This window comes from Entelurus aequoreus, linkage group LG02, assembly GCF_033978785.1.
Source record: "Entelurus aequoreus isolate RoL-2023_Sb linkage group LG02, RoL_Eaeq_v1.1, whole genome shotgun sequence".
Classification (NCBI taxonomy): Eukaryota; Metazoa; Chordata; class Actinopteri; order Syngnathiformes; family Syngnathidae; genus Entelurus; species Entelurus aequoreus.
In genome coordinates this window covers 38,171,502-38,198,858 of record NC_084732.1, presented here as the reverse complement: position 1 = coordinate 38,198,858, position 27,357 = coordinate 38,171,502, and the positions used below count along the sequence as shown (strand labels likewise).

Here is a 27,357-nt window from a genome sequence, read left to right as displayed (position 1 = left end):
GTATCGTGCGTCCTGGACCTACTTTGCTTAAAATATGTGACCACTCCTTTTAGAGGTGGCCTTAGTGTTGTTGACTGTGGAACTCCTGAATAAAAAGAGGGACGCAAGAGCTGGACGCAAGAGCTGGACTTTAGAGCGTAGGGCGAGACTGACTAAGGGTCCGGCTCCATGCGTTCTCCTCATGAGCTAACTCTGTCTCTGATTGATTCCTTGCTTCTTGTCTGATTAATAGATGTCATCAGTGTTTCAACCTGACACATATTGGGCCACATCAGGAGGTATTCCGAATCCGTTTGGAATCTGATCTTTTCAAATGTGACTGCAGTTTAAACGGCAATGCAACCTGTTTTACGTCATTTTTGGTCGAGCTACGTCATTCGTGTGTGCAGCACGATCACTTTCCATTTTGCAATTATTTTATTCTTCCTCCTTCAGTTGTTTTCCATCTTCTGACTTTCATCTACACAACAGCCACGGCACAAACCATTAACATGCTAATCTGTGGCGTCCATGTTTTCTCCTATAGTAGTGACATTCTCATTTAAAGAGTCCGGTCAGCTTCCTTTGTTTTCACTTTATCCAACTGCACATGTGACATCGAGGCCACATTGGGGCCTGTGCGTGTTTATACTGGAGTCTGATAAAGATCCCATGTTACTTATAATTCAAACATTCAGCTGTCAAAAATCAGATCTGGAGAAAAAATCTGATTTGGTCCACTTTGGCCTGCAGTGTAAACGTAGTCTATGACATCCAGGTCTAGGGTTATCTTTCCTTTGCTCCGTGGCCGATAAATCGTTGATGACTTCAAACTTTCCTTCTTCCTTTCTTTTCTCATGTTTTTCTTATTTCTTTTTCAAATATTCTTGGTGTTACCTGGATTACCCTTCACTCATTCTCCGTATTCTGTCCACCTTTCTTTTCCCCTTTTTTTATTTGGTTTTGGCATGTTGGTGTCTTGATTCTTTCTCCCTGAATCTGCAGTTACAGATAGAAACCAGCATTACATTAAAAACATGCTCACTTGCTTTAAATATATTGTTGAAACAATGATTCTTAAAAAAAAAAAACTTCTTTCAATACACATTATTTCAAAATTGGAGGATTAATCAATCAATCAATCAATCAAAGTTTACTTATAAAGCCCTTAATCACAAACGTCTCAAAGGGCTGCACAAACCACAACGACATCCTCGGCTCAGATTCCACATCAGGGCAAGAAAAAACTCAACCCAATGGGCACAATGAGAAACCTCGGATGATTCTTAAAAAAAAAACTTCTTTCAATACACATTATTTCAAAATTGGAGGATTAATCAATCAATCAATCAATCAACGTTTACTTATAAAGCCCTTTATCACAAACGTCTCAAAGGGCTGCACAAACCACAACGACATCCTCGGCTCAGATTCCACATCAGGGCAAGAAAAAACTCAACCCAATGGGCACAATGAGAAACCTCGGAGGGGACCGCAGATGTGACCCCCTCCACCTGAGCGACCGGTGCAATGGATTAAACTAATTTCCATTTAATTTTGTCACTTGTTTCAGTAGTGACATAAAAACTAGGGACATGATTTTTTGAGCACCGTTTTTTAATTTAAAAATTAAACCTACAATGAATCTATGTCTTTCAACCTCTGTTTGAACTTAATCTTAAAGATATGTTATATTATACCATTGAAACAATTTTCATAAATTGAAATTTAGAGGTCACGATTGGGGACAGCTACTTCTCAATAGAAAGTACCCTATAAAATATGATTTTGTATTTATTTATCCTATCACTATCTCAATGAATGCCCTGGGTTTAAACAGATCATAATATAAAGTAAGTAAAAATGCATTTTTGAATACTTAAGTGTTTTATTAAACAATGTTTTGATTAAGGGACAGCACTTTGCTTTAATTCGGTAGAATGCCCCATATAGGAAAATAAAATACTGTACTTTAACTAAGCGATTATTTGGCCTACCACTAAATGAAGCCTGTGTACACATACCACAGTTTGAGAATCACTGATCTAGAGGAAAAAGAGGTGAATTGAAAAACAGACATACAGTATTTAATTTGTGAATTTGTTAAAAAAGCTTGGGAGCAGTGCTTGCCAACTTGACGACTTTGTCGCTAAATCTGGCTACCTTTTTTTGTAAAGAGCTACTAACGACAAATCGTTTTATAATTTTTCGGTATTTTTGTTGGCATTAAAAAAAATAAAATCTTTATTTACCCAGGAAAGTCCCAATGAGATTAAGAATCGCGTTTTCAAGGGAGACCTGCACATATATGGCACTGGAAGCAAGGTGGGTGAAGTAAACCTACAATCTCAACAGCCGTGATTAGGATGGCGTAAACTAGGATCGACATTGAAACTGTCAATTTACTGGCACGGACGCTCTACCATCCGAGCCACGCCAATCCTTATCTTGTGTCTGAGGTGAAAGCACGCTGCAGTTACTGTCCTCAACGAGTAGTGGCGGGTGCTGGCCGTGAGCCCCTCCCCACCCTGGCTTACAAAGCGAGAGGTAATTTTAAATGTAAATGTTTCTCCCCTGTCATGCTAAAATAAATTACTGCCACGTCCCAATTGTTTGTTAATGAGCCAGTCAATAAATTCGGTTTATTAGTGCATTTCACAACCCCCGAGTCTTTAATTTGATACTCTAACATTTAACAATCCAGAACAAAATTGAATCAAATGTAAAAAAACAAACGCTAAGGCTCAACGGAAGAAAGTTAATTTGCTTTTGTAATCATACTTAGCATTTCTAAACTCACTTTTTATTTCCCACGATGTTACTCCTCTCTTCGACGGCGTCCATTGCAATAAATTATGCACATGAGGCAATGACATCATCTGGCAACTTGTAGCAACTTTTATGACAGCAATAGCTACTTTTCTGCTTGAGAAGTTGGCAACACTGCTTGGGAGTAATTGTGATAATTTACTTACTTGCAACATGGGATGCTAGATTTAATTTAGTCTATTGACTATATATTTACTGTATATCCATTGTATTTTTATTTTTTTATCTTCATATCTTCATATGTCTTACTTGTGTTTTATCCTTTATCTCTAATAGAGGGGGCCATCTGTATCAGGTGGTATCGGTCCTGCTGCTGTGGCGCTTTTTGTCAGCATCCTGGTGGCCATGGTCTGATGACCTCCTGGTGCAGATGGTTCCTGTGATAGTGTTTATTCACCTGGCTCCTCTGTACTCAGACATGCATTTATTTGTTCATATAGTTGCATATGTGTGTGTGTGTGTGTTTGTGTTTGGTATTTGTGTCCGTGCATGCGTCGGTATGTGATAATGGGGGATCTGGGTCACCGGGGTATTGTTTTTAAGTTTGTAAAGAAGTTTGCGTTGCATTTCTTTTATGTATGAAAAGCACTTTATTAATAAAGTTTGATTTGATTGGATTTGAAAGGAAGCTCTCTGCTCCACCGCACCATGCCTCCTCCCCCAGGGGGCCCGCCCCACCAATTTGAGAAGAACTAGTCTAGTGTATTACAATTAACAGTGAACATTAACAAGGACGTAATGCCACCAATTCAGCTGTGGCTGCTTTTCCGGGCTTCTGATTGGATAATATGTGTATCACAGCTGATGAGTGTGTTTTTTTTGTGGACATACACTGTTTTGAAAGGGCATTTGTATGGATGAGACCATCACCGTAGAATAATTTTTGAAAGTATCCGTGTTTGTGTAGACATGGCCTAAATTTACTTGCATAATCCAAGGAGATTTGAGCCGTTTTATTTGAAACTACGAGTAATTATTATTGTTATTGGGGTTGTACTTTCCAAAGGGCTACAACTGCACTGCAGCTCACAATCGCTATACAATATTTAAAAGGGAACTGAACTTTTAGACACTCACACGCTTACCATTTGGCATTTAACAACTTAAAAACACGTCATGAATTTGAATGGACTCCTCTTAGGAAATCACTTAGGAAGAAAGATAAGAGGAAAAGTTAGGAACTTATTGCTGAATGGGGCCCAATGTTATTATAAGCGCTAACGCAGACAAACTATTTTATAGCAGTGCCGTGATCACAAGCTTGTGTGCCTATGTTTACATCATCGAGTGGTCTGTTGTTTCCTTGCTTCCCTCCTCCCTGGAAGTTTAATGTAGATCATAAATCATGCCTCTCACCTGGATATAAGTATCCCGATAAGTAAGTGCATTTTGACAGCCAATTTAGACTCGGAAATGGCAAGAACGACACAAAAAGACACTTGGTTTCACCCCCCTTTACTTTGCGAGGATAATGAGACATTTGTAAGCTAAATGGGAACATCCTACCAGTTGGCATCCTAATGACAGCAGACCTTGTACAGTAAGTGATGATTAATTATGTTTGTTGGCGCTCATGAAGTTTGCAATGAGTAATAATCAGTGATTAAAGTGAACATTTTTTTAAATTAATTTGCCGTGTATGCTTAAAATGATCAAAATAAGTGAATCTTAAATGTTATTATAAATGTGCCCATTACTATATTACATATATACTTACATCAGGTATTTACAACCTTAATGAAGGTGTTCATGGATGTTTTTTTAAGGGTTTTATAGGCGGAATAGAGCTGCTCCCATAGGCGCCATTGTAAGCAGACTTTTGATCGCGTTTATTTACTATTTAGAATGCATTAAAACAAATCCATCCGTCGTCATTACTTTTATAATGATTGTGAACGATAGGAAAAATTAAATACAAAAAGTGCAGCTACCCCTTAAGTATTCTAAACAATATACAATTGGCAAAATATTAGCATTGTGATGTGTATTTTTTTTAATGTATTGGAACACAATTCTATTTGGAGGCCCCACTGTCTATTTTTTTCACACTTTTTTTTATTTTTATGTGAAACAGTTTTTATACTTTATTTTAAGACAAACTTGAATTTCATTTGATGCATGCTATGTACTTCAACGAATGAATGGGAAAACATATTTTAATACTTATTATTTTTGTGCAAAATAACAATTTCAACAACCTTAAAAAACTTTTAAATCTTCAACCAAAATTGGATTGAAGTAACATTATCTTTTGAGAGGAGCACTAACGATGGGTGCCCCTGTGACATCATGGGGAATTATGTCATTTTATTGTAATCAATGATGGAGAAGGAATATGTTTGAAGTGAAATTTCACATGAAACATTTAGGAATTGAGATTTTACATGGGCATGTGAGTCTTATGAAGTGTCCAGCATGTGTTTTATGTATAACTAATGTAAAGTCTGTATAACAACTATTATTATTCGTGTCAACACTGATGTCCCTCAAAGGTGAGAGTGCACTGCTCAGACAAAGACATGCAGAACTTATTCTGTTCTTTGATCAGTTAAAAAATAAATAAATAATTGATGCAGCCTTCAGAGCCAATTGCCTTCAGCCTAAGAAGTTGTCCGTCACAATCCACTGAAAGCTTTAGTTACTGTAATGTGATGGTTTCTCTATAATGTTAACGCTTTATTTTCGCTCCCTCACACTCAGCTGTGCGCACCCAATCCTACAAAGTTGCAAAAAACGTCTAAGGTTATTCAGCAGCTCACATGCTGAGAGCATATACACCCACTTGCAGGGTTGAATGACTCTCAGGGTGTTACGCGGCTTTAGGTCCTTAAAAGGATGACATTATAGGATGTGACAGCATGGCGGTGACACAAAAAGAACACCAAAAGCCAATTGTTTAGTTATCCCAAGGAAAAAAGCCAAGCTGCAAGTGTATCAAGAAGTCATTAGTTATCAGCATGTAGCTTGTTTGCTTCTGGCTACTCTTTTCATGTTTTCACTTTTGTACATTCCTGAAGTAAACACTGTTTGTCCTGTCCGCCTATATTAAATCAAAAGTGTTACAGATTCATTTTTTCAGCAGACTGTGAAGATAGAGCGTACCTCATTGCTTTTCTTGAATACCTCAAATATTGAGAGAGATGAGTGAGAGTGAGACATAGAAACAAGTGGCTCTTGGCTGTGACTCAGATTTGCTATCAAACACGGTAATCAGATTATAAAACGGTACGCAAAAATATGCTTCTGAAATAATGAATGTATATGGCGAGTCATTTATTACCACTTATTTAGTCTACATAAACATGAAACAATTTGTTACACACATCCATCTGGAAAAGAACAAAGTAAAGAAGAGATATATGTTGTGTTTGTCTCGTCTATTAGGTACCAATCAAATGAAACGGTACTTGAGAAAAAGTGCTTCTTTGTATATATGCTACGCTATATCTTTACCTCTTCATTGTCCTCTTCGGTTACATTTTAGCATTCTTACTTTTACCACATCCAGATCATGTTTTAGTAGGTGCTGCCTCGTTTCTCTAAAGGCTGCTGATCCTCATTGATTTGGTGAGTACTTTATTTCGAACATGCATATAATTACAATGTGGTTCATCAAATGTTAACAATTTCACATTTTTAACATGTCCAAATAGGAGTTGGAAGAATCAGAGGTAATTTATTCCTACTGCTTTTTCATTTCTTAGCAATGGCAAACATATTTGTTAAGTTCTTGACCTCAATATATAAAAGTCAATAAATCAATCAATACAGTTAACATGAATAGATTGTTGATATACTGTAATTCACATAATTTGCTGAATATGTTATAGGTGATTAGATTATGTATCAATTATCAATAAAGTTCAAGATGCTTATCAGAATTCTTCTTCATCGTATTTAAAAAACACATTGAGTGTGAACAGTTGTTTTAAACTGGATCGTATTTGTATATTGTTAAAAGGTATTTGCTTAATCCATTCCATAATTAAATTTTACACACTGATATGCTCAAGGTTTTAAGCATTATACATGCATACAAATGTTTTAAGTTACATTTTTCCTAAGGTTATATTTCTCCTCTTTTGTTGGGAAGAATTGGTTAACATTCTTAAATGCAGGGAATTATTTGCTTTGTGTATAATTTTTGCTGTTTGCATATGCACCAAATCCATCCATCTATCCATTTTCTACCGCTTATCATTGAATTGCAATATGTCGATTCATAAAGGGTTTGAATGTTCTTTATACCATAATTGGGTTTGTTATGATATAGCTCAGTGTTTTTACCATAGGGCCATAGCTGGGCCGCGAGCGCACCCGAGAGGGCCCCTTAAAATATGTTTCTCAGCTGTGGTACATATGGGCCAAAGCAGTACTCAGTTGTAATACTCTTTTCTACCACTTGTGGCAGTAATGACAATCTCAAACAAACAGAAGAGGTATGGAGCTAAAGTCATAGAAAGGTTTCTTAAGCGTAAAAGTTATGACTAAAGTGGTGAAGGTTTATTTTCATTTGCACTTTAATTTTATTGACAGTTTAGTTAGGAACATTTATGACTAATTTAGTGTTTTTTTATTTTAGCACATGTAAATTTGTAAACGTATGCACATTTATTTTTGTCAGTAATTGGAGTCTTTTTTTATGCAGTATATTTGATTAGAGCTTATTTTTTATAATCAGCCTGATCTAAGCCTAAGGTTTAAGGGTTAAATAAATAATCATCTTTGTGATTAACACACAGTTTCAGATCATTTAATAAGGTTGTATACTGTAAGTCGGTTATATATAATAATTGACTACGCTTAAAATCAAGAGTTAGATTACTAATTTAGTGTTAATATTTAAGTGGGCCCACGGCCCCTCTGTAGTGGAAAAGTTGGGCCCCAACTGTCAAAAAGGTTAAGAAACCCTGATCTAGTCTATTACATCAGGGGTCACCCTCTGGTGGTCTGAATACAGCGTCCTATATGCACCAAAACAAATAGTCAATGATTTATTAAAGTATTTAACATTTTGAGAGGGTACCTTTATTTTGACCAAAGCAACTGTAATAGCCTATCTGGTATTGGTTGTGATCTGATCACAAAATCCACGGACGATGCATGTGTGTTATGCTATCCCATGTGATAATACTCAGCTAAATGAATCTATGCATTCCACGGGATGAACGTAAAAGAAAGACAAAAGAGCAGCAGAAAAGCGAAGTGCGTGACTCACGCAAGAACAGGTGACTGAGAAAAAAAGAGATAAGTGACGGATACCAGTGAGAAATACAAAGAAAGATGGAGAGAGAGGGCAGAGAGACAAGTAAGCTGGAGACAAAATAAAAATAAATACAAAAAGTGTGGGAAAGTTGACAAGGAAAATAGAACTTTCAACCAACAGTAAAACTCATTCATTTTCATTTTTCCTCTGGAAACATCTAACCAGTCTGTCTTATCGAGTATTTCACAGACTGCGGCACTCATATACAGTAGCAATGTTAGACGCCACCATTAGACAACATGTTTTGGAACACTTATTTGAGTTTTATGTGTGACAAATATAGGAGAGAAAGGAAGAGAACATGTAAAACGGTTGTTTTGAGATCTGTCGATAGAGTTTTGAGATTGCAGAGAAAGAACAACTCAAACTTGCTGTTACACTTATTTTATTCTTACATATATTAGGAATAACAATTTTCAAAAATATATTTTATATATTTTTCCTATTTTGTTTTTTTTAATGGTAGCTTTTCTTCTACTTAAAGAGAAAAAAAATTAATTGTGAGAATAAATATATATATATATATCACATTTAGACCATAGCTGTCAACATCAACCCCTCGTGGTTAGAGAGGTTTTAAATTGCCATATTCATGCGTGTTTTCTTTGTTTCTGGCTTTCAAACAGGGTACAGAGTATTCACTTTGTGCATCGCTCTCAACCCCTGAGCGTGTTTATGCTATAACAGAATTAAATTAACAAAGTAGCCTCCTGTCAGTCATCCACAATCTTTGTCTCGGTAGCTTACACAAACGAAATGCACGGACAGAGCCTCACTAGTCGCGACTCACTAGTGGGAAGCATCACAAAGTAACAAACATTTGGAGGAAAAAAAAGGCCAAATGCCCATGTGTGGGAATATTTCGACTTTAAACGAAATGAGCAAAGTGAGCCTATCAACACGAACGAACAAGCAAGTATGCCGAATTTGTTGCAAAGTCATGGCTTGAAAAAAAAAAAAAAAAAAAAAGGAACCGCCCGGTTCAGTTTTTGTAACTGGAGAAAAACTACACTTCGAAAATCAATATTTATTGAAGTTACATTTTTGCTAACAAAGATTGAGAGTCCTTTTTATTCAATAACTTAATTTACTTATTTAGCATAATTAAAAGTTCCTGACTTTCCACTTACAATTGTAAAACATCCATCCATCCATTTTCTCCCGCTTGTCCCTTTCAGGGTCGCTGGAGCCTATCTCAGCTGCATTCGGGCGGAAGGCGGGGTACACCCTGGACAAGTCGCCACCTCATTGCAGGGCCAACACAGATAGACAGACAACATTCACACTCACATTCACACACTAGGGCCAATTTAGTGTTGCCAATCAACCTATCCCCAGGGGCATGTAAATTATATACAATATCTACTGTTTTTTGAAATGGTTACTTATATATTATGATTACATAATTTGGTTTCAAAATAATGCTGACAATTATATAATTAATTGGTAATAATTTGTGGGATCATTTACCGTATTTTCCGATCTATAAGCTGCTACTTTTTCCTAAACTTTGAATACTGCGGCTTATAAAACGGCACGGCTAATTTATGGATTTTTCTTCGCTAACGGCCATTATGTTTCGTATTTAACGAAGAGTTGTCTTAGAACAACTACAGAGACTTTGAAAAAGTGTGTTATTGTTTGTGCTACGGCGCCATCTTTTGGATGAGTTTGCTCACTGCAGGTGCTGTAGGTTGAACATCTAAAGTATTTTCTTCTGTTTAGTGCCTCGATGTATAAGTTCCATTCCGTCTTCTATTCGTCCATAGCCTTTCTACTCCTATGGTTTCTTCATTCATCACTCCAAACTTTGAAAGTTTTCCAATATAACTGAAATAATTCATACTTACAAAACCGTCACATGTTTGATAGTAATGTTTTCATGCATATTTGTACGTGTTATCGTAATGTAATCATGCTAGCGTCTTTAGCATTAGCTAATATTCTAAGACATTGTCTGTGTTAGTATTATTAACTTATCATGGCATTCTTTTTGTATTGTTTGTTTCACATATTCCTCAGTAAATTCTCCAACACATCACCATGGAGTTATTTCGTCTGTTTAGCTGATTAGAGAGCTAGCTTCTGCAGTTAGTGGGTCCATGACAATGACTTCTGTTTTGTTTAATCATCCCTTTTACTGCCGTGTTATAGGCACCGTTTGCAAACAATTAAGGTATGTAAATAAACATTTACAAAATCTTTCTGTGTAAATAACTAATTTCACAATGTATACACCTGCGGCTTATAGTCCAGTCTGGTTAATATATTGACTTTTTTTTTTTCTTCTAAAAATTTAGTGTGTGCGGTTTATGTAGCAAAATTTGTTATCGGCACAGGCCTTGGCGCACACGTTTAATGTGCAAAGTGGTTTTCTGATTCATTCTTTTGCTGGCAGTTGACAAATTAAGTCCTTCAAATCAGCTGCAATATTATTTTTGAAATTTAATTACACTTTTTGGTATTATTTCTGACACTTGCATGTAAACCATGCAGCATTCATACTCAAGCTGAAGTGAACTGAACCGCACCAGAGTTGACCCTGTCAAACAGTCGCAGGCTGGGTTCACATCAAAATCAGAGCAATCACACCTGAGTTTGTTCAAACAAAACCAAACATGACAGGCGTGCATTTTTTGTGTTTTTAGGACTTTATTTACACCAATCTCGCTGCTGTTCAAGGTTACCTGCTCCCTGCACCTTGACAATAATAAAGTAATCTAATATGCATGAAGGAGAAGCTCCGTCATTCTGATGCAAATTGATTCAACTCAACATTTTAATTATTGAATTGAATTGTGGATTAATAACATCTGAAGAACAGCATTTTTGATGGAGGAAACCTGGCTTATATCATATTCCTCACAAAAACAGTCCCTTGTCTCCCTGGTGATGTCATGGCTAGCTGATCCCTCATTGGACAGGCAGACTTCTTCACTTTGTTATTGTGACATTTGAGGACACACGGCTAGAAATGACAAACATATACACACATGCAAACGTTGGGGTATACTGCATGTTATGCCTCGTGTTATATTTCACAATCTCTACTTTGCTGCAACGGTGCATTTTATTGCTGCTTTCCATCTCCGCTTGAATAAAGCCATGTCCAGACAAATACGGATATTTTCCAAAAAGCCTGTCCAGTGTTAAAACAATCTCTGTCCAGACGGAAACACATTGCACATTTTGTCCAATCAGACGCCTGAAAAAAGTAGCTACAACTGACTTGGTTGTAACGTCACTGGTCATCAATATAATTATAGATGCACAATGGCATGAGCGTTAACTTTAAAACAGTACACACTTAGGCTATGTCTAACCCCTTAAACAAATCATTATTTAGCCTAAGCCTCGTTTCAGCCACACTAATCTATCGTTTAAGGTCTCCCTCCTCGGACAAATTTTTACACGGGTAAGTGCGCCGTGTATTTTTGAATCTCCGGCTCTTAGCTTTGTATGGACTCATTGATCGTTTACAAACTGAGTTCGGCGAGGAAGTGACGCCAGAAAGATCGTGCCACAGCCAGCATCATAACAACCGGCGCTAACCACTGGAAAGATGGAGGCGAGTCATCCAGACATGCCAGTGTTTCTCCTTCTAAATGTACAGACGCTTGTGGAAATCACACATGAATACCTTAAGTGAAGGAAACGCGCAACTGCAGCTATTTCGGATACAGCACATCTCAGACGGCAGAAGAACTTTCGAATGGCCGGGTCAGCTGTGACTCTACTTATTGAAAAACTGTGTCCCTTCCTCCCATGCATGTGATAAAAAAGGTAGCATTTGCTTTGTATTACCTGGCCGTCGAGGGAAGACTACGGAAAACATTGAATGCCTTTGGACTGGCAAAGCAGACTATCAGTTATTGTCCGCCATGTATGTCGCCGACTCAAGGTCTAGGTCCAGAGTATATAAAGTCACCAAAAAGGAATGGACAATGAAGGTGAAGGCAAAAGAGTGAGGAGTGTCCTGACCAGATGTCTAGATCCCTAGATTGATTGTTGTAAAATGTTCTTTGTCACATTGTATACTTTTACATGTCCATTAAAGATTTGATTTATTTATGATGGCTCAGGTGTGATTCACTACAATAGGGCCCCACAGCACAGTAGATTCCAGGTAATTGAAATACCACAACACTGGATTTTGTTCAGATAAATTAAAATTAAGAACTTGCACACAAAGCAATACTGGAGGTGACTATGACGTGCGCATCTTCTGCGCATGCGTATTAGGTCACGTTACGCCGGGGGGAGGGGATCTTAAACGACCATTGTGTGTGTGTGGACAAGGATAAGGTTAGGTTGGATTTACCCTGGATAACCTTAGCCGGTTAGTGTAGAAGGGGCCTTAAAGGGGATGTACAGGAAAGTATTTATTTAATAAACATCAGAGCAGGTGGGATGGAATTTGATGACGAGGAATAATACACGGCAGGCGGCAGCCATTACATTCTTACAGCCTAAAATTGAGGAGTTCCTCCCCCTCTGGCTGATACCTTATACTAAAAGTCCAAAAAATACGTCCAATCTTAGAAAAAGACTGCAAAACACAGTGTTCAGATTCAGCCAAAACTGCATGCAAGCTCACGCTCAAATGCTTGAACCTAATTATTTTATACCTCGGCATTGGTAAACGCTCATCCAATATTGTAACAACATTCATAAGTCAGAAAAGACAAAAATCCTCACAGGTCGCCTTTAAAGTACCAGTATAATGGAAAAACAAGTTTACTCTTTATGCTGGATTGTGTTTCCTTGTATCCGTTAAACCATATCCAATTGTATTTCCAATCCACAAAGTATGTGAAAAATGCGGTCTAAAACATCACAAAATGCCACAATTTCAAACGGCCATTTTAAATATTCCGCTCCAAATGCTTTTGACAATTTCTGTAGATTTGGGGTCAGATGACGCTCAGCACTCTGACCATATCAGCAGATCAGTCATACTAGAGATATGCAAACATTGGAAAAAGATATGTTGCTTATAAGTCACAATCCCTATGCAAGACAAGAACACACATGTTATTCTTTTATGTATTCAAAATCGCAAAAATAGAGTCTGCAAACAATTGAGTTAACGGCTCCATTATTACGCTCTCAAAGCTTTCTAAATAACCATTCCAACCTGCCAACAATACTGCATTTACGTCTTGTGACCTGAATATTAACCAAATATTAGCAATAATGTTATTTTAAGAACTAATGCAGACAAACTATTTTTAGTGGTGCATTAATCACAGACAGCTAACTAGCTTATGCTGCTATATTGCCATATTGTGAGCAGGCTGGTGTGGTGCTGCTGCTGTGCAGATTTTGTCTCAGCTGGTTAAAGTTGGATTATAAATCATGCCTCTTACTTGCATAATAGGAGGATTTAGTCATAAATCGAAGAGTTGAATATCTGTGACATCCATCCTATAGACAAACACACAACTACCGAAGACGAGCATCCGCAGCAATTTCCTATAAGTCGTCATTCGCAGTGAGAGCAGACATTGCACAGTAAGTGATCATTTGATCAAGTTTGTATTTCTTACCAATAGTGTTACATGATGCCTAGTGTTTCACTATAGCTTGATCTGTTTATCACACAGCTTCTAAAACTTGTAGCTCATCCTCCTTATATTCAGGCTCAAAAAATGAAGTTCTGGATCATATTTTTTCCCCAAAGTAATCATCGTTGGCTCTCATGAAGTCTGTAAGATTAGCAGTGTTGTTGTTGAAAGAAATGGTGGTCCCCCTCGGTACGTCACGGATCACGTGACTAGCTTGCTCATTATCATTCAAAATGGCTAGGGAATCTCTGTGATATTGATACTATTTTCATCATATCTATTTACTTGCAAACTTGAAGTCTTTTGGTGTTATTAATCATATATATGATAATAACTTTAATATAGAGGCAACTTGTTTTTCCATTATACTGGTGCTTTATATAAAGTATATGCGTTTGTGTGGACAAAACTGAAGTGTATCACCTTCCAGTAGCAACTGAAGCAATACAGTTTTGAGGTGGAATAGCCTCCAAACTGGGCATTTTTAAGTCACAGGAAGCTGTGTAGTTACTGTTCAATGGAAATAGGGGAAATAATGATAGCTGCGTACACCTGCTGCTAATACAAGGAGGACAGCCTGGTGTTAAATCCTTTAAGTTAAAGCGAACACTGTTCCACTCCAGTATAGGTGATAATAATGTTTAGTTGACACTGAATAAAACTGAATTTGCATCACAATCCAATGGGTTCTTCTTTATATGCTCCGTTAAGTTATAATTAGAACTAGCCATTGTTTAGAAGAGCAAAAAAAAAAAAAAGAGAAATGGAAGAACCCTTGCCACACGTGCACAGGCTAACACAATACACACTTGATACTAAGCGTGCTGACTCCCTTGACGAGTGACCGACCCTGGACCACAATGTCAGCACCATGAGTGAATCAAAGGTAGCAAAGCAGAAGCAAGATCACAAACCCGATTCCTTTCCTTTCCTTTGTCTCATTCTACCAGTTCCTCACTGTCCCTTCCTGGCTGCCTGGATCCAATTACCTCCATATTTACCTCTCTCACTCTTTCTGTCACTTGTATTCAATTTAGCTAAATCAACTTACAGGGCGGCACTGGCATGGTGCAAAGTCATATGTAATCACATGTATGGTATATAATATGCATGGAGAAGGGAATATCGGGGTGGATTAGCACAGTTCTACTATTATGTGAATCTCTCTATCAAAACCTCTTTCCATAGTCAGCCTTGACATGTATATATAATCTTCATATTTTCCAATTCATTGTAATAGAGGTAATTAACTATCAAATCATTCATCATGTTGTCACACACCATAGGGTTGGTTGTCACAGTTTTATTTTAATGGGGCAAATATTTTTAAAAAGGCCAAAAGGTAGAGTTGAATTTGAAAGTTTAATTTCATTGACAGGTTGGCAAATAAATAACTTAAGGGTAAATGCACTTTTTTTGGAACTTGGTCTATCATTCGCAATCCTTATTTGAGACAAGCACATACAGTATGTTTTATGCATTCTAACTCATAAATAAAATCTAGCAAAAGTCAGCTAACAATGGAGCCAATAGGAGTTGCTCTATTCTGCCTATAACCCACTCTAAAAACAACCGGAAACCTCCGTCAAAATTGTATATATATATATATATATATATATATATATATATATATATATATATATATATATATATATAATATATATATATATATATATATATGCTGTAAGAACATATGTAATGTAGTAACAGGCACATTCATAATAACATGTCATTTTTACATATTTTGGTAATTTTAAGCATACGGCGGTGTATCAATTTCACAGATGCATCGCAACGTTCGATTTTCCCTTCAGCAACAACAACACTTCTAATCATGGCACTCTTCATTAGAGCCAACAAAGACTACTTTGTGTATAAGAATGACATCATGAATCACGCTGCACTCAGTAAAAGCTTACTTGTAGTAAAATAAGGATGTACAGTCCACACAGTAAAGCTATGGATGTACAGAATTTGGTACTTTTATATCGGTACCAACTGAAGTCTGTCAGTACTACCGATTTACGTAAATTAAAATGTTCGATACCTGGGTTGCATGTGACGTCACGTCCAGTAACAGAATGGTAAATGATGATCCAGAACCTTATATTTTTTAGCCTGAATGAACTACAAGTTCTAGAAGCTGTGTGCTAAACAGATCCAGCTTTAGTGAAACACTATCATGCAGAAGTATTGCCAAGTACTAAACAATACATATATAATACGCACATAATAACACAAATAACTTACTGTACAATGTCTGCTTTCACTGTGATACTGATGGATGGGCTGTTCATATATTCCTGTTTAGATGAAGAATTAATCATAATCCATCGGGAGGTAAAAACAAAAACAAAACAAAAAAGGGACGCGAACACGTCGTTTTTTTGTACATCTTTCTCCTCTCCTCCTAAGTTGGATGGCAAAGTTGATCAACTTCTCGGTTTATGGCCACAACCTTCTACTATCCTGGTGAGAGGCATGATATATAATCTCAAATTAACTTTAGCCAACTCAGATGAGGCGATGCTGCAGCTCACAGGGTCAGTAGGTCAACGTTGTAGCTGTGTGAGCTTATTAGCTCTCTGTGGTCACGGCACCACTAAAAGTAGTTACTTTAGCTTTTTATAATAACAATATCACTTATACTTGGTTAATATTCAGGTCACGAGATGTAAATGGAGTATTGTTGGCGGTTTTGGGATGTTTTTTACAGGGCTTTTTAGGCACAATAGATTTTTCCCATTAGCTGCAGTGTCAGCCACTTCTTACTTGCCATATTTTACAAATTAGAATGCATACGAGAAAAAACATGTGTTCTTGTCTTACATATGGCTTGTGAATGATAGACACAATTCCCCAAAAAGGGAAGTTCTCCTTTAATGCTGTGACAAGCTTGCAGTACTGCTTGTGGCGTGACCCCAAGATGCTGAGAAGACCTGCGGGGCGCACGTGAAAAGTTGATTCCTTAGCACAAAAACAAAACTAGTACAGCTAGGGCAGTGGTGGGCAATTCATTTTTACCGGGGGCCGCATGAGCAACCCGAGCACTGCTGGAGGGCCACACCGACAATATTTCAATTAAATTTTGCTCAAATTATTTTTGATATACCGTAAGATAAATAATAGTAATAATATTTTCATTTAACCTAACTTATCTTTATACAAAAGCAGATGGCTTTTGATGGTTTTATTTTTAACACTTTCTTACACAACATTTCCTGATGTATAATACAATGCAAAAATTTCAATTTCAGTCACTTTATCCTGCATCCTCTTTGTTGTGAACGTAGCACGCCTGTAAGGTGATTGGCGAAGAAGGAGGAAGCGTTGCTGTTGCGGAAATGAGGAGTGAGGATAGACGGGCTTGTGGAAAGAACGAGATAAGTTGAACTGTGTTAGTATAGGTTGCTCAATAAAAGTTTAAAAAGAGCGTCAGATTTGGTGTGCACTTCTTCTGGACGCCACAATTGGTGTCAGAAGTGGGATGAAATGCCTCCCAGTTCCCCTTGCCATCAAACCTGGGAGTCTTCATTGAGGGCGGAATTCCCCATGCCAAGCAGCGTGTGCTGCACCTGTAGACGCTGCCTCTCTCCTTCCTCCCTTTCTCTCTCTCTTTGAGACGAGCTTCTCACGTCCGGGATACACACAGACATCTGCAGTGCTGCCGGCACCTTAAGTCCCCACTCAATGTCCTTTCCCTCCCGTTCCATCTTGACAAAGTCGCCAGGAAACATCGTGGCACGTACCTCCCGATAACATAGCAGGCTGAGCACTCAAGCAGCGCAGTATGCGCACACAATTAAGCAGCGCAGCATGCACAAAGTTTTACTTCTGATACCATAAGCGTCCAGCTTAAACATTAAAGCGTATGATACCATAAGCGTCCAGAAGAAGTGCACACCAAGTCTGACGCTCTTTTTAAACTTTTATTGAGCAACCTATACTAACACAGCTCAACTTATCTCGTTCCTTCCACACGCACGTCTATCCTCACTCATTTACGCAACTCAACAACACAACATCAACTTCAGCAGGTCGTTACACTATATTCTTTAAACACAGCAACCTGTGCAGTCCATGTCTTGTTGAAAACACGCCATTCGTCATCAACTTTTCTTTTTTAGCGTCTCGGGGATAACCGGGCATCACTTGTCGCTGTGCACCTTCACTCACAGGACATACGCAAATAAATAACACTTTTCAAAATAAAAGCAGCACTGTTGTATTGCACGCACCACATAGATGTTTTTTTGAATTTATTTTGTAATTTATGATTGCGCTGCGCGCACGAGCATACGTCCACACGGAAGTAATACAAATAACGATTTTCAAAACAAAAGCAGCCCGTTGTATTGCACACTCGAAATAGATACTTTTTTAAAATGTATTTTGTAAATTATGATTGGCCTCACGCGGGCCGGACAGGGACATACAAAGGGCCGGATGCGGCCCGCGGGCCGCAGAATGCCCAGGTCTGGGCTAGGGAGTGCTCAGAAAACAAACACTTAAGCAGCATTGCCCATAAACAATGAAAGATGACCCAGCCCTGGTCAGAGGAACAGGATTGGCATATAACATCCTGAATGACCACCAAGAAGTGGCAGGAAATTAAAAACAAACAAGAAGTGGGGACAAGAAAACAAGAGCGCTGAAACAAAAATAACAACAAGCAAAGGGAAAGTCCAAAACTGTCATAGAAGATTACGACAAATGCATTTTAACAGAAAATGAGCAAGGAACATAAACAGGAAACTGTATGTGACATGGATGAATATATGAGTATGTGACAACCAAGTACAACTGGAATTCCTAGATAGTGTCAAGGTTAACAAATATGTCTCCACTCAAGATGATCCCCTGCTGGCCCCACTATGGAATGGACTCTCACACTACTAACAAGATCTACGCAACGTCCATTGCACAGGGAGGGGGTCCCCACATCTGCGGTCCCCTCCAAGGTTTCTCATTGTATCCCATTAGGTTGAATTTTTTCTTGCTCTGATGTGGGATCTGAGCAGAGGATGTCGTTGTGGCTTGTGCAGCCCTTTGCGACATTTGTGATTAAGGGCTATATAAATAAACTTTGATTTATTTATTTATTGATTGATTGATTGATTGATTAAAGTTGTCAAATTATCATGCACTTACAAATAAGGATCTTTAATCAGTGGCCGCATCCACAACTGGCTGCAATAATAGCAGGTGTATTTCACACAGCTTTATGGTGACAAGTAGTCATAATATTTGCAAAAGAAACATCCCCTGAAGTGATTTGGGAAATGTTTGGCTCTGTATTTTAGAGTTGGTTTGGTGGTTTGAGTCGACCGTGTGTCCCAGTGGCAAGCACAGAACTAGCCCCAGAATAGTGCACCGTGCAGGGCTGCCGTGTATAGAGATCTGGCCCCTGGCTGGCAGGACTCCATGGAGGTGAGTGTTTGTCCAGAGCTCGGTAAATATTTCCCCTTTTCCTCTCAATGACAGCATCTCAGTCACATTACGATAATGTCTGCGACTTACCGCATTTAGATTCTGTTTTTCGCGCACATTAATTCCGTCCGCGATTCCAACGAAACCTAAATCTATGATTCTGTTTAATTCTACGTACCCGGAGGTGGGGCGGTAAAAGGTCCACTTCAATCGACTGTTCCGCCGTGTCTTTTTTTATGCTTTGCTGCGGCACCTGAATGAAAGTGACAGCGCGCGCTTGTCATAATTACGACAGTCAGCCGGATAAAAAAGTACCGATAGCAGTATCATTAGTCCAGAATTTTCACGGCCCGCTTGGACAGACCCAATTAGAAACTGTTACCTAATAATACCGGTACTCGGTATACATCCTTACGGATGTGTGGAATATTTACAAGTTGACACAAAAAACACAAACAGTCGTCTGATCTCAACTTCCGCTGTCTTTCTCCAGAGAAAATTACATAAGTGAACTCTGATCTACCGTAAAAGTTCATACCACAGATGAGGGACAACATCATCTGCTGCGAGATACCATATAATGAGTGAGAGAACCAACCCCGTTCTCCGCTATCCTAAATAATGAACATATTGGCAAACTGCTTTGTCTTTATCTTTCACTCTGAGTCAGCTTGTGGATAATATGAAAATAACCAAGCAAAACAATCAAGTGATTGACTCATAATTCATGTATTACCTTTTCATAAATCACAGTTACACACACTCACTCTCCCACACACACACAAACACACTTACACAAGGGGAGACAATAGAGTTGTGTTTACGACTTAATACGTGTCAGCAATAATTTGACTTCCACATTCCGTTATATGTATGTGTGTGTGTGTGTGTATACGTGTATATGTGTGCCTGTGTGATTGGAAAGGGGCAAACAAGTTCAAGGTGTATCATGAGGACATACCTTCGTAGACTGCCTTGAACCCTGCTGAGCCAATCGTGTCGTCTGACTGCAGATGAAGCCACATCTGATTGGACAAGCTCACAATGATGTCCGGTACACTGGAGCCAGTGAGTCTACACACAGACATACAAATACATTAGTAGTGTGGGAATGAGACCTCAAGGACAGTTTAAGTGGCGAGATTGATTCTTACTAACAAACACCCTATTAGTTATTGTGCATCTACACAAACTAATGTGGTCCCTTTGAACCTTTGACATTGAATGCCCCCTTTGGCCATACATATTCAAAATGTAATCAAAGTCTTCAGTAAAACACACCTCTGGAGTCGTACATAACTTCGACACAGTGTCCGCATCTAGCAAGCAGCAAGGGGAATACTTGCATGTGTTAGCTTATTCTTCCAACACTTATTTTGAATCAGAATCAGAATAGTTTTATTGCCATTGTTTGAGAACGGGTTCACAAACTAGGAATTTTTCTTGGTGCAATCGTGCAACATAAAACACATAACACATATTTGGTAATAAAAAGAGCTGTACCTGAGCTATCAGATCATGTTATAGACTTAGAAGGAATTCAAGGAGCTACTGTTAGGAGTTATTGTTCATTTGCCTGATGGCCGAGGGGAAAAAACTGTTCAGGTGGCGGGAGGTGTGGGTCTGGATGGACCGTAGTCTCCTGCCTGAGGGGAGAGGGGAGAATAGTTTGTGTCCAGGGTGAGAAGAGTCAGCTGTGATCCGACCCACACGCCTCCTGGTCCTGGAGGAGAACAAGTCCTGGAGGGATGGGAGCCTGCAGCCAATCACCTTCTCAGCAGCATGTACGATGCACTGCAGTCTATGCTTATCCTGGACTGTGGCGCCGGGGAACCACACGGTTGAACACACTAACGATAAACAATATCAAATAGTAAAACTCCCGAAAGTTAATATTAGTATTAGGTTAGTATTAACGTTTCCAATTCAAAGTAATTGTATGACCCTAATTGATAACCACACTTTGATAAATGTATGGACCTGTGATACTGCTCATGTACTGGAAAATAAACTTAGCGCAAGCTCACTAGCTAGCTTAAATGATACCAGAGTCACGTCTTTCCCTATCCAGAAACGACAGTGTGTATAAACAGTAACTACTTTTAAGGCACATTCAACAATACCGTGATAATAATAACAACCATGACTATTTTGGTCACAATAACCGTGATGTGAAATGTTCATATCGCTACATCCCTAGAACACACTTATACACACAAATAAATAGAACACCGATTATATAAACTATAAATTAAGGTGAGCGCGGTATTTGTTTTATGTTTTAGAGCGGTTAGTGTTGTTTTACATTTGAGTGACACTTGAAAATTGTGAAAGTCTTACTTTTTTTTAAAAATTCCTCAAGAGTCAGTAAAGTTTTATGATGGTACCAGATGTTCCTGGAAGAGACTATTTCCTATTTCTGATATGTAATTTTTTGGAGTCTGAGAAATGTAACACTCAGTATTGATTAACACAGTCAACTCAACAATTCAGTGCATCCGGAAAGTATTCAAAGCGCTATACTTTTTCCACCTTTAGTTTTGTGACAGCCTTATTCCAATGTTTTTTTTGTCATTAAGGGTTATTGTGCGTAGAGTTCTGACACAAATATTGATCTATTCAATTACTAAAATAAGACTAACATAACCAAATGTGGAAAAAGTTAAATTATTTGAAAACGTCTTGGTATACTGTACTACAGTATATTATGGCAGGCACTAGGACCATGCTCACACTCAGCAGAATGGGTGTGTTTTTTTATGTATTCTTGGGCACACTGTTAAAGTGCAGTTTTTGTGATATGAACATTCTCATGTTAGCAGTCTTACAACAAAGACCTGAGAGAAACAACGTTGTGTTTCCTGCATTTGCCACATTAGTGACCACAACGACGAAGCTTCTGGAGTTCTGGCAGAGTGACCCGGTATCATGGTTTCAGCACATCGAGGCACTTTTGCACCTGCGAGGAATCCCTGGCGACGACTCCCGGTATTGCATGGTTGTAACAGCCCTCGATGAGGCAACTACTCGCCGTACTATGCAGCTGTTGCGAACACCTCCACAGAGCGGAAAATACGCTGCCCTCAAGGATCTTCTGCTTCGGAGATTTACTCTAAGTGACTCAGAGAGGGCAGATAGACTTCTTTCCCTGCCTGGTTTGGGTGATAGTACCGTCGGGGATTTGATGTACAATATGCTGTTGCTGCTGGGTTCCCATGAGGGCGGGTTCATTTTCATGCATCTTTTTCTGCGGAAGCTTCTACTTGCGGTCCGTGCGGTGCTGGCTAACTCCGCTTCTCTGGCCTCCGGCGACTACCGGGGCTTGGCTGAAGAAGCTGACCGTGTGTTTCTGGCTTCTGGACGGTTTGCCATGCAGAGTGTAGAAGCGGGCCCCCTGCAGACGATGGAGAACACGGACCCAGCGGTAGTGGCGGGAGTCACTACCCGCAGCTAAATCGGCCATTGCTAAAGAGGAGTTCGCTACTATGGAGCGTTTAGGCATTGCACATGGTGCCTGAGTCGGACGCTTCCTGGCGGCCTTGTGGATATTTTTGCCGCCTTAACAACATCACAATGCACGATTGCCACCCTATTCCGCACACCCAGGACTTTGACATGCCTGGCAGGCGCCGCCATTTATTCGAAGGTGGACTTGGTTCGTGGTTATCACCAGGTCTGGGTGCATGTCGAGGATGTGCCCAAGACTGCAGTAATAACCCCGTTTGGGCTTGTTGAGTTCCTGCGTATGCCTTTTGGCCTGAAAGGGGCAACACAAACTTTTCAAAGATTAATGGACTGTGTTGCGTGGCCTTAATTTTGTGTTTGTTTATCTTGATGACATTTTGATGGGAAGTCCCTCAGCTGTAATGTAGGTGTCCACACGTCTTGACGAGCATGGCCTGATCGTCAATCCTTCTAAATGTCAGTTTGGGCTGTCGGAGATCGATTTCTTAGGTCACCGCATTTTGTCGCTAGGCACAATTCCTTTGCCTTCAAATATGCAAGCGGTGGCAGATTTTCCTTGTCCCTCCACTGCAGGAGTTTTTGGGCATGATTAATTTTTAGAATCGGTTCCTTCCTCGCTCTGCCCACCTCCTGCAGCCTCTTTATTGTGCCCTGCGGAACAAAAAGGCTAACGATTCCCTTGAATGGACTCCTCAGCGAGTCCAAGATTGTGTCTTTCACGTGTACTCCTGTGCCCTTTTCAGCTCGGTTTGGATTTTTCGGGATGGGCTGCTGACCAGCCCGACGACCCCGACATCCGCGCACTCAAGACTGAGGGTACGGCGCGCATGCTCAAGGAGGTGGTGGTTCAGCATGGAGGTCCCGCTCATGCTCGAGGAGGTGGTTCAGGATGGAAGTCCCGCTCTGCTCTGCGATGTTTCCCTGGCTGCCGGGTTTCTGACACAATACACTTCCTCTCGCACCTTGGCTTCAGTCAAGTTGGTTGGTGCCAAGTTTGTTTGGCCTGGCCTGAGAAAGGATGTTCGGCAGTGGGCAGGCACACTAAGGCTGTCCTCGAACCATTTTGGATTTCGGTCAGGCGGTTTGACCACGTACACGTGGACTTAGTTGCCGCCCTCCCTCCGTTGCAAGGTTATACGCGCTTGCTCACCATGGTAGATCGTACCACCAGATGGCCAGAAGCGGTTCCTCTTTCCTCCACTGCCTCTGTAGATGTTGCCTGTACGTTTCTGTCAGCCTGGGTTGCGCGTTTTGGCACGCCGTCAGATATAACCTCGGACAAGGGATCCGAGTTTGTGTCGGAGCTTTGGTCAGCGCTGGCGCAGTCCTTGGGTGTGCAGGTGCACCACACTATGGACTACCACCCCCAAGCTAACGGCTTATGTGAACGTTTTCACCAGTCGCTTAAGGCCGCTTTGGGTGGGGGTGGAGGGGGTCGGGGGGTTGGGGGGGGGGGGGGGGGGGGGGGGCAGTAAGACCAAGCTCACACTAAGCAGAATGGGTGTGTTTTTTTATGTCTGCTTGGGCAAACTGTTAAAGTGGAGTGAGTTGTTGTGATATGAACATTCTCATGTTGGCAGTCTTACAATAAAGACCTGAGAGGATCAACATTGTGTTTCCTGCATTTGCCACAATATATATATTGTATATACAGTATTTATTGTTAAAGTACTACCACATCTTGTGTTGGTTCTCATTAGAATACGCAAGTGTACTTCATATTGTGTATACTTACAGTTAAAATCAACAATTAAAACATAGTTAGATTAGGATTTTTTTTTCTTATCTATTTTCTAAGTTCAGGTTGTGAGGATACTTACACATATAGTACCCGTCGAGTGTCTCCTATTTTGCCTCCGTCCCCCACTGTTAGTGTATCGTACCCTCGTTCCAGATCAAACTCTTCAAATGACAGCTTTATCACCTACAAAACAGAGAAACTTTTTTTAAAAAACATACATCTGCTTAAATGGAAAAAAATATGACACTAATAATGACACAAATAATACTTCCTTGACAAAAAGAAGTAAAACCTTTTGTTTCTGGCTGTGACCATTTTCTTTTATTCAATTAAAATGACAAATGCAAAACAATGAAATTGACACTGAAATGTTTATAATCCACCATAATAAAATAGATCACAAAGACAAAACACTTGCTTTTATTTGGCAGGCGGCTCTTTGGAATTCATAGTTGCAAAAAATGGCTTCCGGGGGGCTACACATTCTTCATTGTGCACACCCTTTCTGTCTGAGCCAGACAAATTGACTGCTAAATGCTTTACTCGCAGACACATTGGTCACTTCTGTTGCATGCATGCTGCTCTGGATCATCAATCTACCATGCACTCTAAAATGCTGTAATACTGGTATTCCATTATTTGCTGCTTGTCAATTATTTATTAGTTGTAAATCATATCACAGAGAGCATGAACGATGGGGAAATTTCTGCTGTGCTCAATAAACCTCAAAGGAGAACTGGTCTCTCAGTTGGAGCTTCTGGTGGAATGAAGGACTCCAGTGAAGAAGGGGTGTGAGAGTGTGCATAAGAATAAATCACAGTCCACTCAGTAAAAGCTTACTTGAAGTAAAATAAGGGTGTGCAGTACATACAGTAAAGCAATAGATGGGTACGGAATTCAGAATTTTTCTAGGCACCAACTGCATTCCGTCTGTACTACCAAGTACTGATTTTCGTAAATTCAAACGCTAACATTTTTCTAAGCCTGGGTTGCATGAGATGGCACAGCCTGTAACAGACTGGCACCGGCTTAAGCACTTGGCGGGCAAACAGTCGTATTCATAGCGCACTGCCTCTATATAATGTTCCATGCAAACGAAGCAAAAAGCCCTTTTCCATAGCAGGAACTTTCCCATTTACCCTGGTAAATGAAAAACCCTCTTGCGTTCCCACAAAAAACTACCCAAGTAAATAAAGTTCCCCAGGAACTATTTACGTTTCTAGTAGCTTGGTGGGACTTTTAAAAGTTCCTGAGAAAATTTTGAAGGGTGGGGTGTGCTGTCAAACGCTGATTGGTTGAACACAGTTGGACCTTCCTAAAACTTTGTAGGAAATATTCTAAAATACTAATTATAGTTTAACCAGGGTGGTGTTAATTTTCATTGTAAATATTCCATAAAGTAGTACTTTATCCCGGTGCTTTGACAGAAATCATAATTATTAACTTTCTTTCACCTAAGAATTTTTGTGGCACAGTAAAAAAACACAAAAGTTACAGATAACCTCCATGAAAACCAACGTTGCTGGTATTTCCACACACAAGCATTTTAACATTACATGAAAACATATAGCATGCAAATAATACATCTTAAATACTCTGTATCTAAAAAATATACAATCAAAACGTAAATAAAACATTGTGTGTGTACACCTAAATTAGGCTACTAAAGAAATCCAGAGCAAAACAATAAATCAGAAAAGTCCATTCAAATGTTGCTATGTTTCCTTTGATTTTGGCTCATTTTGTAAGTCTTTTCAGTCGATGTGACTACAGTCCAGACAGGCAGCATGTATATGAAGGCAGCGCGGGCCAATTGCATTAAAAAGTGCCTCGCAATTGCAAATCAGTCCTAGTCATTTACTGAAAAAAGCCTTTCAAAAGATTTTACTTATTCGCGGACGTCACATATCTGATATAAATTAATAAAGCATAATGCTTAAAGTCAGCTTGCTTTCGACAATTGTTCCTCCTATTGTTTTCAAGGGATTATTATATTCCTTCAAAGTTAAAAATGTTACTTAAAACAACCTGTACAATGAAAGTCAACAAGGGGATTTTGGGGGATTTTGTTTTCCCGGAATGCAAAGGAAATTTGGCGCGGGCAAGGCGTGAAGGTGAGGACATGTTTATTTTTACACTAACCAAAAGAACAAGCGACAAGTTTGCGCAAGGCGGAAGTACAAAAACGTGGCTAATGAAACAAAAACTGCACAAAGGCAAAAACTATAAACATGAAATATACAACACTTACTGTGGCATGAAAAACGTGCATGGAACAATGGCTTGGAATGACAGGTAGCGGAGGTAGAAAGGATAATGTCACCAGGCTGACTGCCTGGCAACAACAAGCTTAAATACTGGTGACATGATTAGTGAAAACAGGTACGTGACTCTAAATGTGAAAACATGAGACAGGTGCGTGACATGAGGATGTGAACCAGGTGAAACTAATGGTTGCTATGGTGACAAAGCAAGGGAGTGAAAACAAGAACTAAAAAGTGTCCAAAACCAAGCAAAACATGATCACAGACATGACAATGATAAATAAATATTTTACGGTGGCCTTTGCTTCATATGGAAAGATGTATTTCTAAATCCAAACAAATCTGAGGACATATGCTGCTTCTTACTTGAGTACTTTAACTTTCAAAAATGACATTGCAATTTTGCAAGCGATCCAAACAAATCGCAAATGTATGTCCATCCATCCATCCATTTTCTACTGATTGCACATGAATAAATATGCGTCCCTTTTACTGTGAACATAATGAGAAAGTTATTGTTTTAGTTGTACAGCAAGCAGCATAAGGTGACCATCAGAGAAAATGTTGTGTGTTTATTCAAATACTTCTGATCCTTTAAACTCGTGTGTAAAGAGAAGTCCTCCATGCAAAAGAGTGTTTCTGTTTCAGGTTGGGTGCTTTTCAAAGGGCTAAGGGAAGTGTATTTACGTTGAGATCATTAGTGAGCAGCAGTGCGGCAAAAGGAAGCTCAATATGCCGTTAACATTTGTTAAGAGCACAGTGAAGTCTCGGCCTACAATGGTACACGTTCACACGGCAGGTCTCTTGGGTGATGAT

General features: G+C 39.3%; 1 protein-coding gene across 1 annotated transcript in view; it reads right to left on the bottom strand.

Annotated features, from left to right (window-relative positions):
* LOC133633672 (CUB and sushi domain-containing protein 1-like) overlaps nt 1-27,357 on the bottom strand; it is a 1,183,208-nt gene that overhangs the window by 292,024 nt on the left and 863,827 nt on the right. Inside the window, exons 11-12 of the mRNA XM_062026293.1 lie at nt 24,357-24,460; nt 20,033-20,145 (exon numbers count right to left, since the gene is read on the bottom strand). Coding sequence (XP_061882277.1) covers nt 20,033-20,145; nt 24,357-24,460 — 217 coding nt within the window. The remainder of the gene's footprint in view (nt 1-20,032; nt 20,146-24,356; nt 24,461-27,357) is intronic.